Here is an 18,499-nt window from a genome sequence, read left to right as displayed (position 1 = left end):
GCTCAAAAACCCTCTAATGTAACTGAATTAGGACAATTCTGCAAAGATGAGTGGGCCAAAATTCCTCCAGGACGCTGTTAAAGCCTCATTGCACGTTATCGCAAACGCTTGGTTGCAGTTGTTGCTGCTAAGGGGGGCCCAACCAGTTTTTAGGTTTAGGGGGCAATCACTTTTTCACACAGGGCCATGATGGTTTGGATTTTTTTTCACCTTTAATAATGAACACCTTCATTTAAAAATTGCATTTTGTGTTTACTTGTGTTGTCCTCTACTATTGTTTAAATTGGTTTGATGTTCCGAAACACTTAAGTGTGACAAACATGCAAAGGAACAGGAAATGAGGAAGGGGGCAAACACTTTTTCACACCACTGTAGTGTAGAAAAGATGTATTCTACAAACTGAGTGTCAAAGTTTGAGGGGTTCTTTAGGGATGTCAGAAAATCATAAAAGAACCAAACCACCCGAGAAAAGCTTTTTCTCCATTTTCCGATGTCAGGAAAAAGGTACTAGATACAAAAGGGCGCTGAAAGGCTCAGGAAGAGCTTCTACCATCAGGCCACTAGGATCCCAAATGCTTATGACTGCCCCCCATTATACACACACACATATTTACATTTATTAATGTTTTGAAAGCATAAATTGAAGGAACTGACAGATAACATTTCATTAAAATTGTATTGCGTATGACCAACATGACAAATATTTTGACAATAGAAGTGTTTATAATGAATTTTTTCCTTTTAATTTCCTTGGCATTTATTCTAGAACTGGTGCTGAAGTCTTGTCAGTTTTTCACATCATGTTTTTATTACTTTAATGTGATATTCTCTTGCAGAGATCTACAAGCATATATGTTTCATTTCAAAATACATATTTTGATCTGATTTTAAAAACTATCTGACCTTCTCTTAGGGACATTTCCCGGGGGTACGAGTCAGTTCCTATTACCTGTGTTAATGGTGTCGACAGCGAGCCGAGCCCTGACAACTTTAAGTACATACCTGACAACTGTGTCACCTCCCCACTGAACATAGACAAGGACATCACTCATTTACAGGTGAGACTTCAGCTTTCTATAAATGGTAAATCCTATAGATTCCACATTTGGGGTCAAGAAAAAGTCTACAATTTCAAAATCTAAATTTCCGGCCTTTTAAAGTCTTAGATTCGCTGAAGTATTGTGTTCTAGGTCTTAAATCCTTTCAAACAGGTCTTTGTTTTCCAACGTCCATTTAACGCTGCCTCTAATGCTCTTTCTATTCTGTGGTGTTGTAGTTCTGTCTCTCGCTTGTCCAAATATAATTTGCTGAATATTTACAGATTATTATTTCTCTGTCGCCTTAATTGAATTTTTACTTTTGTAACTGCGTTTTGTTGTACTTGCATGTTGTGATATAAGCCTTAAATTAATTCCTGAAGGCCTTTTAAAAAGCCTTAAATTTGTCTTGTTGAAACCTGCAGAAACCCTGCACATATATCACAGTGCTCCAAGGTCTGGTGATATTCTATATTTTTTGTGTTGTCAACAAATCACATTTGCAGACTCAAACCGATAATGAATGAGAGCTCGTTTGTTATTAGAAACACATCAATGAGCCGTTGCACTGGGTGACATGACCCTTATTTTTATGAAGACACTTACTGTAGTTTATTTTGACTCACCCACACACACTCTCCAGAAAGATTCACCATCCCCATTAGAGCACCAAATGTGGATTAATCTGCTGCAAAAAAATAGTCTAACTACTATTTCTTCCTGCTTGAGTAATGTTTGCTAAAAACTACTGTGACCATTTGCTTTAGGAAATAACTCACCCTTTAAAAAAGGTTTTTTATGAGTTTTTTTTTTTTAAAGATTTAAGTCTTCAGTAGGAACCAATGAGTTGAAGTTCTACACACAGGATAAGAAAGTACTGAGAGATGAACTGAGACATTAATGGTTTTGGTCTTTTCATGGTATTTGTTGACGGGGACAAAAATCTAGACCATTACCAGCATTATCCTTTAACCTGGTGCTGCTGCAACCTTTACGTGACACATTTATGATAGTGTTTGGTGTTGTGTTACAGAATTGTTACCACGTGTCACCTACTGAGATTGCCTTTGACTGTTGGGGGACTTAATGAAACCAGCAAGCAGAAAGAACTGCTGTTTACCAAATTTCCAATAGCAATGCTTTATTGTCCTGTCCAAATTTAAAAAGAAAATCACTCCACATTTTTTTGTAAACTGCTCCAAACAGAGTTGCGGTTTCTTTTTTTCACCAAGGCTGTCATTCCGTGTATGTATCAAAAAAAATACAACAATGGAAGATAACAGCTCCAAAATGTAATACGATTAATAATATCTTACTGATTGTGTCATTCAGCACTGTAGCTGTACAGATGACTGCTCATCCAGTACCTGCACGTGTGGTCAGCTCAGTCTGCGATGTTGGTATGACAGTGTAAGTTAACACACATACACACACACATACATACATACATACATACATACATACATACATACATATTCAGCTAACACATTCCGTGATGTTACTTTATGGTACAAAACAGCATGTTAAGGATTCCCGAAACACAGATTAAAACACTTTAAAAAAAGGAAAACTAAATAAACAATATTTTACTTTAGATAGCCCTAACGTAGCTACAAATCTGCTGAACCTTTAACATATGGCTAGATAATCAAAATGGCTACGCTCCTATTTGTTTTAAATTCAACAAGCAATTCATTGTATTTTAGCAGAATATTGAAGGCAACGTTAAGGCATATTGCATATTTTCCTCAAATGGCGCAGCACTAACAATTACCCTGAAATTGTGTCTAATACAGAAGTGTCACAATAATTATCTGTATCATCATTAAGTCTAACTTGTTAAATAAGTAAATAGTTACTCTTTCTATATTATCAAGAAGTTGCCGTGAAGATCGGCGCGACTAGTCAGGTAATGTAGCCGATCTCCGATCACGGGAAAATAGGAAAAGATCGGGACATCCCTAATAAACATTCATTTGATTAGTTTAATACTGAACCCAGCCATCACCCAGCGCACCGTCCAATCCTGCACCACCACAAGTAAATTCTCAACCTGTGGGAAACACTGTCTGCTCAGTGAAAGCAACGAGGGCATTTGACTTCTCTGGCTGGATGTTGAAGTCGCCCAGAAGTACCAGTACCAGGAGGACCAGTTTCAGTAATGTTTCAAAGAAGGACATTCAGCTCCTCCAAAAACTCTCCCAGAGGACCTGGTGGGTGGTAGATAACAACAATGATTAGTTTTACCGGATGTGCTTTGGTAACCGCATGAAGTTCAAAAGGGGGTGAAGTGAACTGTGGCAGTGGGTATAGAGAAAATCTCCACTTGGGGTTAACGAGTAGGCCTGTACCCCCGAATCTACCAGTGGATCTAGCTGTGTGGGTGAAAGAGTAGCAAAGCCAGAGATGAACTCAGTCTTCCGAGTTCCACAGGCCACCTGTGACAAGGGTGTGTGTAACAGATAAGCGAGGTCGGGTTGCGGAAATGTTGCAAACGTATGCAAGGTTTGTAGTATCTCCGACCTCGAGACACTTTCCAGATAGAGTAGGTCTAGACCACACTCTATAATTTACAAAGCCCCATCAATTCTAGTAATTCCCCCAAGAGCAAGCAGTGCGCCGATGGTGAGGAAAAACTCCCTTTTAGGAAGAAACCTCGGACAGCCCCAGGCTCTTGGTAGGCGGTGTCTGACGGTGCCGGTTGGGGGTGTGATGCACAGTGGCAATAATAGTCTCAATAAAGACAATGGAACTATGACTATAAATGGTAGTCGTACTAGTTCATGTCATTCCAGAGCGTTACAGAGTGTAGCGTGGCATAGCAGAGCATTGGTGGACGTAGCAGGATGCAGCAGGGTTTAGCAGGACACTGCAGGGCATCACAGAACGTAGCAGGGTGTAGTGCAGCAGGACCACAGCGACAGCTGCAACCAAGATCTCGTTGCCATCCTAATCCAAGAAAATATGCTGATTTAACAATACAATAACTTGTTCAGTGTCATTAATTTCATTTGAATGAATGACTTAATGGATTATATTGGTTACATTACAATATACAAAGCATGAAAAAGATTTTTCCAAAACATATATCTAGCTGGATTAAAAAAAATCAAAACCTGAAAGCAACAGATGACTTGTCTAAACCGCCTAGTTGTGTTGTCCCTGATAGCAGTTTGTAACATTGGTGTGTCTGTAGGAGGGTCGACTACCACTTGACTTCTGTCAGAGGGAGCCCCCCGTGCTGTTTGAGTGTAACCACGCCTGCTCCTGTTGGAGGACCTGCAGGAACCGAGTGGTCCAAAACGGACTGAGGTGACTATTCCACTTTTAGAAAAGTCCCAACAGCTCACTTTGGCTGTTTCTCATTGTACCTTTCTTCCCTTGCAAAAGTTCCTACATTTCCTGCAGTAAATGCCCCACTGGTTTCCTGGGGGAAACATTTCTATATGAAGCAGCAGCAGAAGTGCACAGTTTGCAATAAATTAAATCCACAAATACAGCTCCAACGTGGCTGCAGGGTGGTAGATCAGAATTGGTGAAACGGCTATCTGTTGGATAAAAGTTACACCCAAACATAGTTTTAAGTTATACAGAAGCTTCTTAACAAACTTCTAGCATATTTAGGGTTAGGTGCTTGTGTTTCATTTATTACCCTCATAGTTTTTTAATAGTCCCTTGGTAGTGATAGAGGCAGTGATGTTACTGTAATGTTACACTTTCACCGCCTCAAATCGGAGTGACAAAGTCTGATCGCTGGCGACATGATTGATTACCGCAGCGTGATGTTGGGTTGTATTTCTCAAAAAGTTGAATCTGTTTTAACTGTTCGCTGCATGCTGCTGCGTTTTTTTTCGGCTAAACCTGCTACCATTATTTCAATAAATAGGAGGACTGCCATTTTTTAGGCAGATTGGCTAATCTAGTGTGAATGCGGCCAAACAGCTGACTGTTTCCTCCAGCACAGTCCCTCCGTCTGTTTTTCTAGCTGCTGTGAAGAACTGCGTGCAGTTGGAAATATTGAGACCATAAACAATTTGGACAGAAATCAAAAATAGTAAAATATAAAATCTACATGTGCTACATTGAAATCCTTGCAAAACTTAAAGGGTAACTACAATTTTTTTCAATCTGGACCCTATTTTCTCAATGTTTTGTGTCTAAGTGACTATGTGATAAATCTGACATTGGTCCAGAATTAGGGCAAAACAAGCTACAATGGAAGTTGATAGGGCAATTGTGCAGCTTGTATTTACCTTCACAAAAGTGCTTGTTTTGTGACTGACAGGCTCAGATTAATACTCTAAGGAGGTCTCTAAGATCTAAGATCCTTTTTTTAAACATAAATACATCTGTGAAATTGCATTCCCTAAAAACAACTAGAGTCCATGAAATGTTAGTCATTTTAGCATCGTAAAATAAACTTCATTCAAAGTCAACAGAATCAAAATAAAACTATGAAAAGCAATTCTGGGTTGTCTTGTTTTGGTTGAAATAAACAGATTACCGATGTAAAAGTATGTTGGCTCTGTACACGCTAAAAGAATTTGTTTTTTAAATAGAGTCTGGTGGGTTTAGCGCCAGATACCTCCGAGCTGTTTCTAGTGAAACAGAAAGGTCTTAAAAAAGACCTATCTCTGCAGGAATCCTTTCCATAATGCTGTCAGACATTTACTTTCAGACTTTTCAGTTTTGTCCAAACCAAAATTGCAGGTGACAAGGGCCTTTGACGGTCAGATCAAAATAGGTGGTCTCAGTCCGGACCAAACTGAACCATGGTTTGGTCATTTGCAGTATGAAAACACTTTTTGGATGGTTCAGAATTTTGGACTAATTACGAGAAGTTAGGCAACTACATACCATAGAAAAGGAAAAAAACAAGAAAAAAATCCTGCTAGAATGGGCAAAAATGAGTTGTGGAAGTACGTGGGGAGAGGCGAAGATTAGATATTTCCTTTTAATTTGGTCAAACAAAACATTAAAAGTCATTTAAACACTCACTAAAATGCAGACATTTACTGCACTTGCAGTTGGTGCTGATGTTGCTGCTGGTAGTAAAACCATAATAACATAATTAGGATTTGTTCATTAATTTTTATTTATACAGAAAAGACTACCCGCAAAAATGATAACACACTAACATCAGATGCACGCCCGTCTACTCACCAATCAAAGGGAGAACACACGTACGTGGTGACGACACGCACAGAACACAGAACACACAGAAAACCTTGTGCCTGGTATTTGTCCAGTACTGTTACCGGTATGAGTACTGGTTGGTACTTGATTGGAACATAGTGGTGACAGCATACAGTACATACAAACTACATGGCTGTCAAGCAGTGGTTTTACGTCAGGCCAGTGGGGAAATGACTCAATTTCCTCTTCCAGGAAAACGATTAGCTCTTTATGTTGTCTTTCTCTTGTGAACCTGTGTTTTCTTGGATACAATCAGTGTAATTTCTTGTCCTAATGTTCCTCTGAAGTGTGCTGCTGCTCTCAGCTGCTACATGAGATAATTGCCTTGTTTGTTTCAGAGCCCGGCTGCAGCTCTTCAGGACACAGAAGATGGGCTGGGGAGTGAGGACCATGCAGGATATTCCTCAGGGAACATTCATTTGCGAGTGGGGACAGGCTCTAATAAGAGAAATGATTGAATTCTGTGTTTTACAGCATGAACTACTGAACAGAAGCTGCGCTCTGAGCTCTTTCCCCCTAATGCTTCCACAGGTATGTCGGGGAGATCGTCACTGATGCAGAGGCTGATAAAAGGGAGAATGACTCTTTCCTCTTCACCCTCGACAATAAGGTAATTGAATTTGTTTACATGATTTTTAAAAGTTGCACTAGATATTGGGCATGTTGGTTCTGAGAGATAATTGCAAAAGTTTACCAACATGGCCATTCTGTGAGATGAGAGAAGAAATGATCTGATCTGAGAGCGTAAATAAAGACACAGCAGCCAGTGACATTGGGGCCCGTGAGGTAAGGGGGCCCTCCATGGCAGAGGGTAGTGACTTGCAAGTAATTCAGATCCACCTCAGAAGGACGCCTGTATTCAAAGAACTCATGTTAAATAAAAAAACTGTACCATTTGCTATACATGCCCTTGAAATTGGCAAACCCATCTCTGTTATGGCTTTCATTTTTTTGTAAAGTAGTCAGTAGCAATTTAAAACAAAATGATATGCTTATTACATGAACTACAAAAAAAACTATGAATAAACTATCAAAAACCATTCAATGAAAAGCAGGGGTGCAAACAGCAAAAAGTTGATTATGATGCCCCGGGAAGAATATTTTAAATATCAGCTTTAAAATGTGGATTTACAGTCAATTTTGGCAAACAGTCACACCAGAACTAATGTATTTACTTCAATAAATGTAAGGATGACATAGGTTCAGGGCACTTAAAAAATAAATGAACTCACTGGATCAACACAAATCACACAAATGACATATTTTCTATTGAAAAAGGCAATTTTTGCTGAAAGATGAAGTATTGGCCTCCATAAAATGAATAATTTATCATATTCTTTGGTATCTTTGTCACATACAGTTAAGTAATCACAATTGCTATGTTATATATATATATATATATATATATATATATATATACAGTATGTTGATGTTGTCCGATGTCAAGTCTCTATTTGACCATGTGACGAGACGAGCCGAAATACGCTAGCGATATACGGTAGCTTTTATAACTAGTAACCAGTGGGTACTGGGGCCCATTATAATGGCGTGCACTGGGGCCTGTCGTAACTACCTTACGTCACTATTCAAGAGTCCAGCTTGCTGCAGTTGGAATGCTCAGTTAGTACTCCGATTTTTCAGTAATGACAGGGTCTACTAGTGTGAAGTTGCTATTTTCTGATACTGAAACTTATATTTGTGTATATATGTTTTCACAGTTGCAGTTTGTAGAACAGATGAGTAAAAATTGATAAAACGGTAACATTTAATGTGTAGATTAGGAAATAGTCCAGATTCATCTTAATATGGCGTGTTATGGATTTAAATCTCACTCAGTGCAGCATTAGTAACAAGGCACAGTTGTATAACGGTATAATGTCAGTGCTTTATGGTCCTGTGAGATTGCAAAGTGCATGTATTTGTTATTTTCTTTCATTCAAGTGTCACACATGCCTAAAAGTGCCCAGCCCACATGGTCTTACAAGATACTACTTACATTAACTTTAGTGGAAAGTCAATACATGGTTCTGTATGCACGTGTCAGCTACATTGTATCAAAACACTGTCATATGTTTATGGTAAGCATTTAACATTGAGCATTGACTGCATGTACTGTTAGGTTTGGTCAAGGGGTGGCACTGCAGAGTTGCTCATCCATACCCTGCTCAGTACATGATGCACTTTCTTCTGTCGGCAGCATTCTTCATGGTTTTACAGACGGTGGTTAATCCTATGATGACAGTAGTTGATGGTAGCAGAGTGGACCAGTCTCCTTTATTCCTCAATAGTTGTTTATTTTGAAGCATCATAAAGAAAGATTTTAAAACCCAATCTCTTTTATTTATAACCTTATATAACTTATTCCCATTCAGGGAAGTGGTGCTGTTATTCATAGACTATGCTAGACTTAATGACATGTCTGGTGCTCTTACTTTGTTTGACATCCAAATAAAGAGCATGTGACCTTCACTTTGAGTTTGATACACTCCCCTCAGGCCGGAGATTTAGAGTACTCCGGTTCAAGATCAATAGGCGTAAAAACTCCTTCATTCCCTTTACAATAACTAAATAATAATAATAATTTGCACATATAATTTAGATAAATTTTTTAGATTGTATATTGTATGTACAGGAAAACATGTTTGTACTTTGTTCGTTGTTTTCTTTTTGTTTATTTGTACCTGTGTTTTGTGACATAATGATCACGGATGGACCGACATGTATGATGGTTAGCCTAGACTATAAGGACATGGACATTCCGTAATCTTTTTGGCATATTTCTGTATGATATTATCCTTACTGAAGAGGAATAGAGTGAGGGTGACTGAACTGAACAGAACTCACTCGTTATCTTGTGCAGGTGGGAGACGTCCACTGCATTGATGCGAGACTCTTTGGCAACATTGGCCGCTTCATCAACCACCTGTGTGAGCCCAACCTGCTGGCTGTGAGGGTGTTCACCATGCACCAGGATCTACGCTTCCCTAGGATAGCCTTCTTCTCCAGCAGGCCCATCAGAGCTGGAGACCAGATAGGGTCAGTGGTACAAAAAACAACCTCCGCTCTGTCTACTGCCTTCTACAGCTCAACATATTGAGATTTTGGAAAAATGTAATTGCAATATTCCTGCCAGGTGTTGCGATCACCATTAAATTTGTGATTAATACTTTCTTTCTTTTTTTAAGTTTAGCTAAAGTTCAATATTCACTGTGTAAAAGATAAAACATGTCATGGAGCATTATAACATGAGACACCATATATTCCTATGCAAGGATGAGAATATAGTTATAAATTGCCAGCAATAAGTGTTTTTCTTTTAATAAGCATGGCCCATTGAATCTTTGATATGATAACATTATAACAGCATTTATCTTCTGAAATAAAAATAAACATAATAAGTGGAATATACAATGTTAAACCAAACGTTCAACTAAATATTGTATGTTTGATTAATCGCGGCCTTCACGGTTGGCTAATTGTATTCTTTCAAATTACATTTTCAATTTGAAAGCGATTAATGGTTTAGTCTACTGCCTTCTTTGTTCCCTTTTGTCTCTCAGCAGACAACCTAAAATGAACAGTTCAAGTAAAGATAATATGATGAACTGATGTCTCTGCCTCATCAGGTTTGACTATGGCGATCACTACTGGAGGGTGAAGAGCAAGTACTTCAGCTGCCAGTGTGGGTCGCTCAAGTGTCGCCACTCAGCTGGTAGCCGATAGAAACTCACCGATGAACCCCTGATCCCTCTTTCTGCCTGGACACATTCTGTCACTTTGACCTCTTTGATGTCAAAAACACTGTCTTGTGAACCAGTTAACATGTCAGAGTGATTTTTTGATTACGTAAACACCAATGGGTTTTCTGGTATTAACTCAAATTTCCCAGTTTTCAAATTCCAACAACTAAAAGATAAACATTGTGAAAATCTGTCACCTCAAAGCACATGATCCATCTTATTTATACACCTTACTAAGGTTACTTTTCTATGTGAAGAATACTGCAGCTTGCAACCAGCCAGAAATACTGTATGTTGGAGAGGGTTTAACTAGCGATTAAAGAGGTAAAATAATGAAACGAATGATTTTAACATTCTTGGAACTCCTCCTTTTAATACTGCAAAGTGGTATATTTGTGGAATAATGAAGTAAAGAAATGTTTTGGTAGTCTCATCTCTTCTATCAATGTGCTTTATACTATGACTAATTAGCAATTAAACACATTTTTAAAACACCTTGCCATCTTGTTTGTGATTAATGAATGTTACTGTTGAGACAGCTTCTGTCTCTCCCATTCAGCCACAAGAGCATTAGGCTACACTACACAATTTACATTGCTTCATTTTGGTGCTATTCGCTCCAATAGAAGAACTGATCTCCGTTTAAACGAACACACCCAAACATCATATCTCATCAACATTCTCGTATACAGGGCATAAAAAGGAGGCAGCATGTAAACGTCATGACCAATAGGACCCAATCAGGCGGCAAACCATTGCCAGTGTCGGTGTTGCCAGAGGTCTCCGTTTGAGGACGTTGAGACTGCAACACAACCCCCGCAGATAATGTTGGGAGATCACGTCTGGCTGACAGTTGGTGTTCCAGTTCCATCCCAAATGCGTTGGAGAGGGTTGAGGTCAGTGCTGTGTGCAGGCCAGTCAACTTTTTCCGTGCCAAACTGGGAAAAATATTTCCCCATGGAGTTGGCTTTGTGGGGACATTGTCATGTTATAAGGTACAAACACATACTGTTGACACAATGAAAGAACTACTCTAAAATATTGAATGCTGGAGAAGTAACAAATCCCTTTATATGCTCTAATGGACCCAAACCAGGAAAAATAGACTTAGACCAACAGTACACTGTATGTCCACATACATTTGTTCATTTAATATAACTAAATGTAACGTTTTTCAGCCTAGAAAAAATGTTCCTTTCCCCTGGACAATGCCACAAAAAACAACCCCAGATCAAAAGCACATTAAAGTACATGAACAGAGATGTCCACATAATTGTGGCCACTTTGTCTGAATATTTAAATGAAGAGACTGCCCCCACTGTAGGTGGTAAAATAAGAGTTGAATGAAATGATCAGTCATTCTTCTAAGTTCTCAGTCTGAGATCATTTCGAAATTGGTGACATTAAATGATTCCTCATTTTACTGACAACTGCTGGAATGCCCTGAAGGCAACTGACTACTGTGCAAGACCTGCTGCCAAAATGTTAAGTTGGCTTACAATTGCAGGTCACTATGCTTGTGCTCCTTCTCTGGACATTATAGTGATCACCATCTAAACTGATTCTTTCATGTTTTTAGTTGCATCGATGAACTCATTAAATGTCAAAGAATGATATAAATCACACTTGTAAATGGCTTTAATAAAATGACATTTTATTAGATAATTAGTTTGGTGTGAAGTTATTTTAAAAATGTCCTTACAATGTGCAATACAAATTTCTCAAATATGTTCTTTTTTTACAAAGCTATAGTTTAGAGAGGGGAAACATTTTCAAAGGAATTCACAGATTCACTTTAACTCAACAAAACACTCATTTTATCTTTTGTTTCCCAAACAATACAAACTTAACTAGTGGAACTATATTTTTAAAAAATGTTATGGGGTTAAAATGACATTTTAATTACGTTTTTTTTTTAAACTAAATACTTAAATTAATTATAATGATCTAACAGAAGTGAGCTTTAAATTATTTAGATAACGGTAATCCATAAGCCTTCCCAGACTTCTTCACTTTTACTCTTTCATTTCCATTGTCATTTAGCTACATACCCTACCATTTGTTAACCTCTGTGAATTAATAAATATAGCCTATCTCAGACATCTCAAAGTCCTATGTTATAATTGTATTGCCAGTTAAACAATAAGTTGGTTAATTTTGATCAATGCATTTTTAAAATTTGAATATTTGAGGTAGTTATGGGCTTCACATTTGCTAATTTTGCTCCAAGACTTTCAGCTCATTTTGCTCAGAGCTAAGCTTTTACTGGATGGACCAGACACGACCTTTTGACTGAACCCACTTAGCTCAAAAACATCTTATTATCATCACTCTTATTTTGACAGTTATTACGGAAGTCTTGTATTTCTTCTCTCCTCCCTGTTTCTATGGAAACAGGGCTGGTCAAGGTGGAGCCACCGACTGGTGTCTTCTCTGTGGATGGGGAGCAGTGGAGAAAGTAACGTCTCCACAGTCACGTCAACGGCGAGTTTACGGAAACAGTCTCCTCTGACACAAGGAAGCCGACGGCCGCTCGTTTTTCTTACCTGGCCGTGGGACCGCGAGACAGTTCGAAGAAGAACCGTTAAGCGTTGAACTCGAAATGGAAACAAGTGTTTAGAGAACAGAAATTGTGTTTTTCGTGGAGGCTTTCTGGAGAAACATTTATTCGGACGTTTCGCGGTATTTTCTCCGCTGTAATTAAAGCGGTTTTCTGTAGCACGGACTAAATTCCAGCTCCTTCTAACCGGAGAAACCATGAAAAATGATGCATCATGGAATCTGACAATCTAAACTTTGAGCAACAATTTCATATCGGGGAGACTGACAGCATGGGAAGCAGCAGAGACGAGGCGATAACAGATTAACGTTGATGATAAAGAGCCTCCCTCTCTTTGATTTGTTGCGAATGTTTGACTCTTATGTTCGTGAACGTTACACGCACCTAAAGGACCTGGGGGACGGGGCAGTGTGTGTTGGGATGCTACTTCTCCATTTATTGTCAGGTGTCAGTTTTGGTTTCTCCAGAAAGATCTGTGCTATCCCAGAATGGCTCGATTTGATGACGAACTGTCTAGCCGCTATGGAGGCATGTGCCCCGCGGGCCCGGCCAGGGGGGCCAGTCGGCTGCCGGGGCCTCCGGGGGTCCAGAGGATGTACAAGCAGACGATGGCCCAGAGAGCCAGGACCATGGCTATTTACAACCCCATTCCGGTCAAACACAGCTGCCTCTCCGTTAACCGCTCTCTGTTCATCTTCAGTGAGGATAATATCATACGGAAATATGCCAAAAAGATCACGGAATGGCCATATCCTTACAGTCTAGTCTAACCATCATCCATGTCGGTCCATCCCGGGATCATTATGTCTATTTAAGGTTCTTTGTTTACTGGCAGAAGATGTAGTTCGTTTAGGTAATGATACACTATCTTAAATGAAGCAAAAATCATAGACTCTTTAATTTGGCATAATATAGCCTACAATTTGTAAATAAGCGTTTTTGTCACTCACATGTGAAACTTTTACAGTTGGGTCTCCTGTTTTTTTCACAGCCTTGAATGTAAAGGGAATTACGGTAGCTTGTGCCACAATCAAGATCTCTTCAGTCAATCTTCTGTAGAAGGAATATTCTGCCAGCTCCTATTTCAACCTTACTTACACAACAGCTGTTGACAAGAAGAGAAGCTCAAGGAGCCAGATTTCTATCATATTTCTCCTCAGGGAAAAGACAACTTCGATAGAAAATTGATTAGCAATTACCAAAAGCTAGACCTCTTTGGGAAGAATCAGTGGATTTGCTTGATATTTTTTACTTATGTTTGACTTCATTTTATAATTTTTGTAAGAACGTGTGCTCTTAATCCAGGAAGATTTCCGTTGTGGGCAGACTGAATGAAACTTGTGGTCAGAACAGGCAACAGTGCATTCTATTGTCATGATGAATTCATTACTCGGGTTAAGATATAACACACATGAAGGTTTAAAGCTGTTTTATGGACTTCTTGATGACACTGTTGTGCAGGTTTACGTGGTAGACCCTTGTCTCTGACATTTCATTGTGAAGGCTGTAGTCTGCAGATGGTGCTGTCCGGGGTGCTGAACTCCCAGCAAACAGCACATTGGCCTCAGCACCAAGGCGGTGGCAAACTGCAAGGGTGTGACACCAAGCACACGGGCTGTCGCAATAAAATGCAGCAGGATGCAGCTTCCAAATCCTACTTTCTGGGGAAAAGCTGTTAAAATACCTCATATGTTAATGAGTGTTATAGGTGTTGCAATACTTAAGACACTGGTTGGTTACCCCCAGTGCTAAGCAGAGATTGATGCAGTGCATAAAGGAGCCCATTATCCCGATGCAGAGCAATCATTGCAACACTGCAGGAGGATCTATTGTGGCCCCGAGCATCTGGAGGCCCAGTGGCCAGCTGTCTCTCCTGCGGATGTCCTCCTCCTGACAGAGCTGGAACTGTCCTGAAGGGATTTTGGAATAGCCAATAATCTGCTAAATTTGGTGTGTAATGTCTTGAAATAATAAGAATACTAAACTCTTCTGTTATACAATACTGCAGGAATGTTACATACTGATGAGGGTCCCAACATGTTTTAACTGACAGGAAAAGAGAAATTGTGTGAACTTGCTTCTAAGGAGGACTGTATGTCTAAAATATAAATACAACTAGCTCACCAACTAGTTTGTGGACATTGACGTTAAAAGGACAAGCCACCAAATGGACACATTAAGTTCAGTTTAACTGCTCGTGAGGACTAGTCAGCCGCTGACAACTGTTATATAAAGTCTTCTGTTGCTCTGGAGGGAGCTTTCCACACTCTGAGAAAATAACCCTGGTGATGTAATCAGGGTAATCTCAGCCTGGGCTTGTGACTTTAAAAATTAAACAGGAAGTCTGCATCTTAAATTAGGTCTGTGGGGTTTGAAAGTCAGCTTTAATGAGGCAGGGTGGAGGCTGATGGGAGTGGATGCTCTAATGAAAGATCCCATACAGTATGTTTTATTTTATTGCTGCATTGCATTCTGGGCTTTTATAGTTTGTTGCCTTTTTCATGGATTTCTCCTAGTATGAAAGAAAGAAGCTCTTGTCTTTTAATTATAAAAAAATGACACCAAAGCTGATAGTCATTATTAATGCATGAGCTAGCCAAAATATCTGCTGTGAAATGTAATTGCGGCTTCAAAAAATGTGTGTCATGTGTCCATGTTAGACCTTATGTCTTATTGTTAGACCTTATGTCTTATTGTTAGACCTTATGCCATATTGTTAGACCATATATCATATTGTAATACCTTATGTCTCATTGTTAGACCATATATCTTATTGTTAGACCATATATCTTATTGTTAGACCTTATGTCTTATTGTTAGACCATATATCTTATTGTTAGACCATATATCTTATTTTTAGACCTTATGTCTTATTGTTAGACCATATATCTTATTGTTAGACCTTATGTCTTATTGTTAGACCTTATGTCTTATTGTTAAACCATATGTCTTATTGTTAGACCATATATCTTATTGTTAGACCTTATGTCTTAGCATTTTTTGCAACAATGCACCACCAAACACCACGCAACAACCTAAGTGAAAAAGTATGTATCAAATTTGATGTGTTGGTTTAATGGTGTGATTTGTGTTTGCATGTGTAGAGACCATTGCATTTGATTTCCATGAGAGTTCCTTAACATTTTCACTCCATTTGAGTACATGATCCTGGCCACCATTATTGCAAACTGCATTGTGCTGGCCTTGGAGCAACACCTACCGGCGTCAGACAAAACACCAATGTCAGAGCGTTTGGTAAGTTGCTTTCCATTTCCTTCTGTACAGCTCTTCATGTCTTATAGAATAGTAAAGATCTCTACACTGCGAAGTTTTGCTCTGTCTGAAAATGTGTTCATGGATTTGGAAATTTCAGAGCCAAAGTGCCTTAAGTGAAAGTATAATTTTTTTAAATATGAGCTAAGAACACGCAGCAATAGTTCTGCTTTTATGAACTGCTCAACATTTGGATTTGTGTTAAACATTATTTTAAAAACAAAGGAGGAGTGCGTTTCATTTTTTCCTCAGTGTCAGAATGAGCCCCTCCTCAACAGTCAGAGCCCTGCAGTGCTGCCTTTGATCCCCCTGTGTGTCATTACCTCAGGTTACCCCTGCTGTGCCCCACCCCCACCCTAGATCTTGTGTTGAGTCTTTCCACTAAAGAAACAACTCCCGTGAACTGTTCTGTCCAATCAAAGAGCTGGTGGTTTCAGGGGCAGTGCTGTTACAAATACGAATAAAATGTCACTCCCGGAGGCAAGGAGCCTCTGAGCTGCCCGCCTTCATCGATCCAGTCCCTGAGAGGGGCTGAAACCCAATCTGATGGACATACCACAGAGTTTGTGATGATATGAAGTGAACAGATGTGTCATAAGGATAGCGTCACTGCATTCTATAATCTCCTATACAGCTTTTCTACCTTTACCAAACTGTTATCTATAACCTCAACAAACTTTCTGGAGACAAATCTCCAGACAAATTATTATGTCTTGACTCTTGTCACGGAGCTGTGTTGTTGTAAGGCTGCAACTACCAATTATTTTCAGTATTGATTAATCCGCCACTTATTTTCTCTATTAATTAATTAATTTTTTAGTTGACCTGACAGCTTTCTTAACAAAAAAGAAATTGGAGTACTGCAAAGTGGTGTCTGAACAGGGCTGTAGAAGGGTTTTTAGAACCCCACACCAAAAACAATGCATCTAAAAAACAGTTCAATAAACTCAATTGAAATAGACTGGATCTATTAATTCTGGAATCCCCTTACATGCACCATGTGTAATTTGTTTTTAATCTGTAGGACACATTCAGCTCCTGACATAACACATTCCCAGACAAAACAGAGGACATGACTTCAGTGTCCTCAGTATTACTAGTTACTGAGGGTTCTTGATGAAGCATCTGATACAGCGTTGTAGATGCTCATGGGACATTGAATCTTATAAACCTACAGGCTGATACCCTGAAGCTGTTAAAGAACCTCATATGGACCCTAAATGTTATTAGATGTTGATGACATTGACTGGCCAATGTAGTTTTATTGACACGCCAGATGGAAGACTGTGATTTCATGAACCCTGCTAACTTTACTTTTTTTTTTAACAGGACGACACAGAGCCCTATTTTATTGGAATATTTTGTTTTGAGGCTGGCATCAAGATCATCGCCCTGGGCTTTGCCTTTCACAAAGGAACCTATCTGCGTAATGGCTGGAATGTAATGGACTTTGTGGTGGTCCTAACAGGGTGAGTAGCACTGGCCTAATGGCTTATACAGCTGCTAACTGACAGAGCGTATGTGCAGCGGCGATTAATGGCAGGAGGGGAGAGCTTGTGTGCGTGTGTGTGTGTGTGTGTGTGTCTGTCTGTGTGTGTGTTTCTGTGTGTGTGTGTTTGTGGCTAATGATCAGTAGAGCCAAGCCATTCCAGATGGCAGGGTGTTTTCTTCCTGTCTGAATAATCAGATTTTTGATAAGGTGAAATTCATGCAGTACATGCAGACATGCAGTAAACCAGAGGAAAATCATTGAATGTACAGTGCAGAAATTATTGCAACATCGGATTTCAGCGGGATATTTTGTTGCACTGCCCCATTATCACACATTTAGAAATTATGAAAACCAGACACATTTCCCAGCAATAACAAGGTTTGCCTTCAGTTAAAATCTTGAAATGGACTGTTAACAGTATGTTGTGTCGGAGCTTGTGTCAAATGACGACTACCATGTGATTGATGATGTCCAAAGCTTCGAACGTCAACGTCACTGATGCTTCTAAAAGTGCTTCAGACAGTTCTGAAAGCTTTCAGCTGCGCTACTGGGCTCAGTCGATACGAACTATATATAACTATATGTACTCTAGAAAGAGATGATCATAAGCATGCAAACATTTCAGCCAAATACAAAGCAATGAAAGGTAACTGAAGTAATATTGAATGGAAATCATTCTCCAATCACATTACCTTACAGCACTACCCACATGTCATATAACATGTCTTTTTTTTGTCAGCCTAACTATCCTGCCCAATAAATTTAAATAGACAAAATGAAATCATGAAATTGTTGGTTTGCATTCATACTTTCAATCATTTATAAATTACTTTTAGCTATTTAAGACATTAATTTAATACTTTTATCCACTGGGGGCATGTAACCAAATGTATTTACTCAAGGACTGTAGGAAGTACTGATTCAAGGTACATGTACTTAGAGTATTACCATTTTATGCATTTTTGACCTTGTCAGCAGTACTGTTGATTGTACTGTCTATATCGTACACCTACTACACAGTATTGCCATATAGTTACTGGTTTATGCTGTGTAAATGCCAAGTAAGCTTTAAGATGTTGTTACCCAGTTGTAGGCTCTTTTTTTATTCATTCATCTCAGTGGAGTAAACAGAGAGCATCTCATGGTATTGGATGAGAAAGCTAGTATGGGAATAGAGATGGAGAGCAGAGGAGGCTGCAGT

At 39.1% G+C, this 18,499-nt stretch overlaps 2 protein-coding genes across 3 annotated transcripts in view; both read left to right on the top strand.

Moving 5' to 3' along the window:
* Window positions 1-10,449, top strand: part of ehmt1a (euchromatic histone-lysine N-methyltransferase 1a) — a 29,576-nt gene extending 19,127 nt beyond the window's left edge. For both annotated transcript variants that reach the window (XM_034871807.1, XM_034871806.1), the window contains exons 17-23: window positions 914-1,058; window positions 2,370-2,447; window positions 4,234-4,349; window positions 6,572-6,658; window positions 6,765-6,843; window positions 9,094-9,269; window positions 9,860-10,449. In XM_034871807.1, the coding sequence (XP_034727698.1) occupies window positions 914-1,058; window positions 2,370-2,447; window positions 4,234-4,349; window positions 6,572-6,658; window positions 6,765-6,843; window positions 9,094-9,269; window positions 9,860-9,956 (778 nt within the window). In that variant the 3' untranslated portion in view covers window positions 9,957-10,449. The remainder of the gene's footprint in view (window positions 1-913; window positions 1,059-2,369; window positions 2,448-4,233; window positions 4,350-6,571; window positions 6,659-6,764; window positions 6,844-9,093; window positions 9,270-9,859) is intronic.
* Window positions 10,450-12,439: 1,990 nt separating this feature from the next.
* Window positions 12,440-18,499, top strand: part of cacna1ba (calcium channel, voltage-dependent, N type, alpha 1B subunit, a) — a 168,458-nt gene continuing 162,398 nt past the window's right edge. The window contains exons 1-3 of the mRNA XM_034871800.1: window positions 12,440-13,281; window positions 15,683-15,788; window positions 17,136-17,275. Coding sequence (XP_034727691.1) covers window positions 13,022-13,281; window positions 15,683-15,788; window positions 17,136-17,275 — 506 coding nt within the window. The 5' untranslated portion in view covers window positions 12,440-13,021. The remainder of the gene's footprint in view (window positions 13,282-15,682; window positions 15,789-17,135; window positions 17,276-18,499) is intronic.

This window comes from Etheostoma cragini, chromosome 5, assembly GCF_013103735.1.
Source record: "Etheostoma cragini isolate CJK2018 chromosome 5, CSU_Ecrag_1.0, whole genome shotgun sequence".
NCBI lineage: Eukaryota > Metazoa > Chordata > Actinopteri > Perciformes > Percidae > Etheostoma > Etheostoma cragini.
This window is presented reverse-complemented; position numbering and strand designations above follow the sequence as displayed.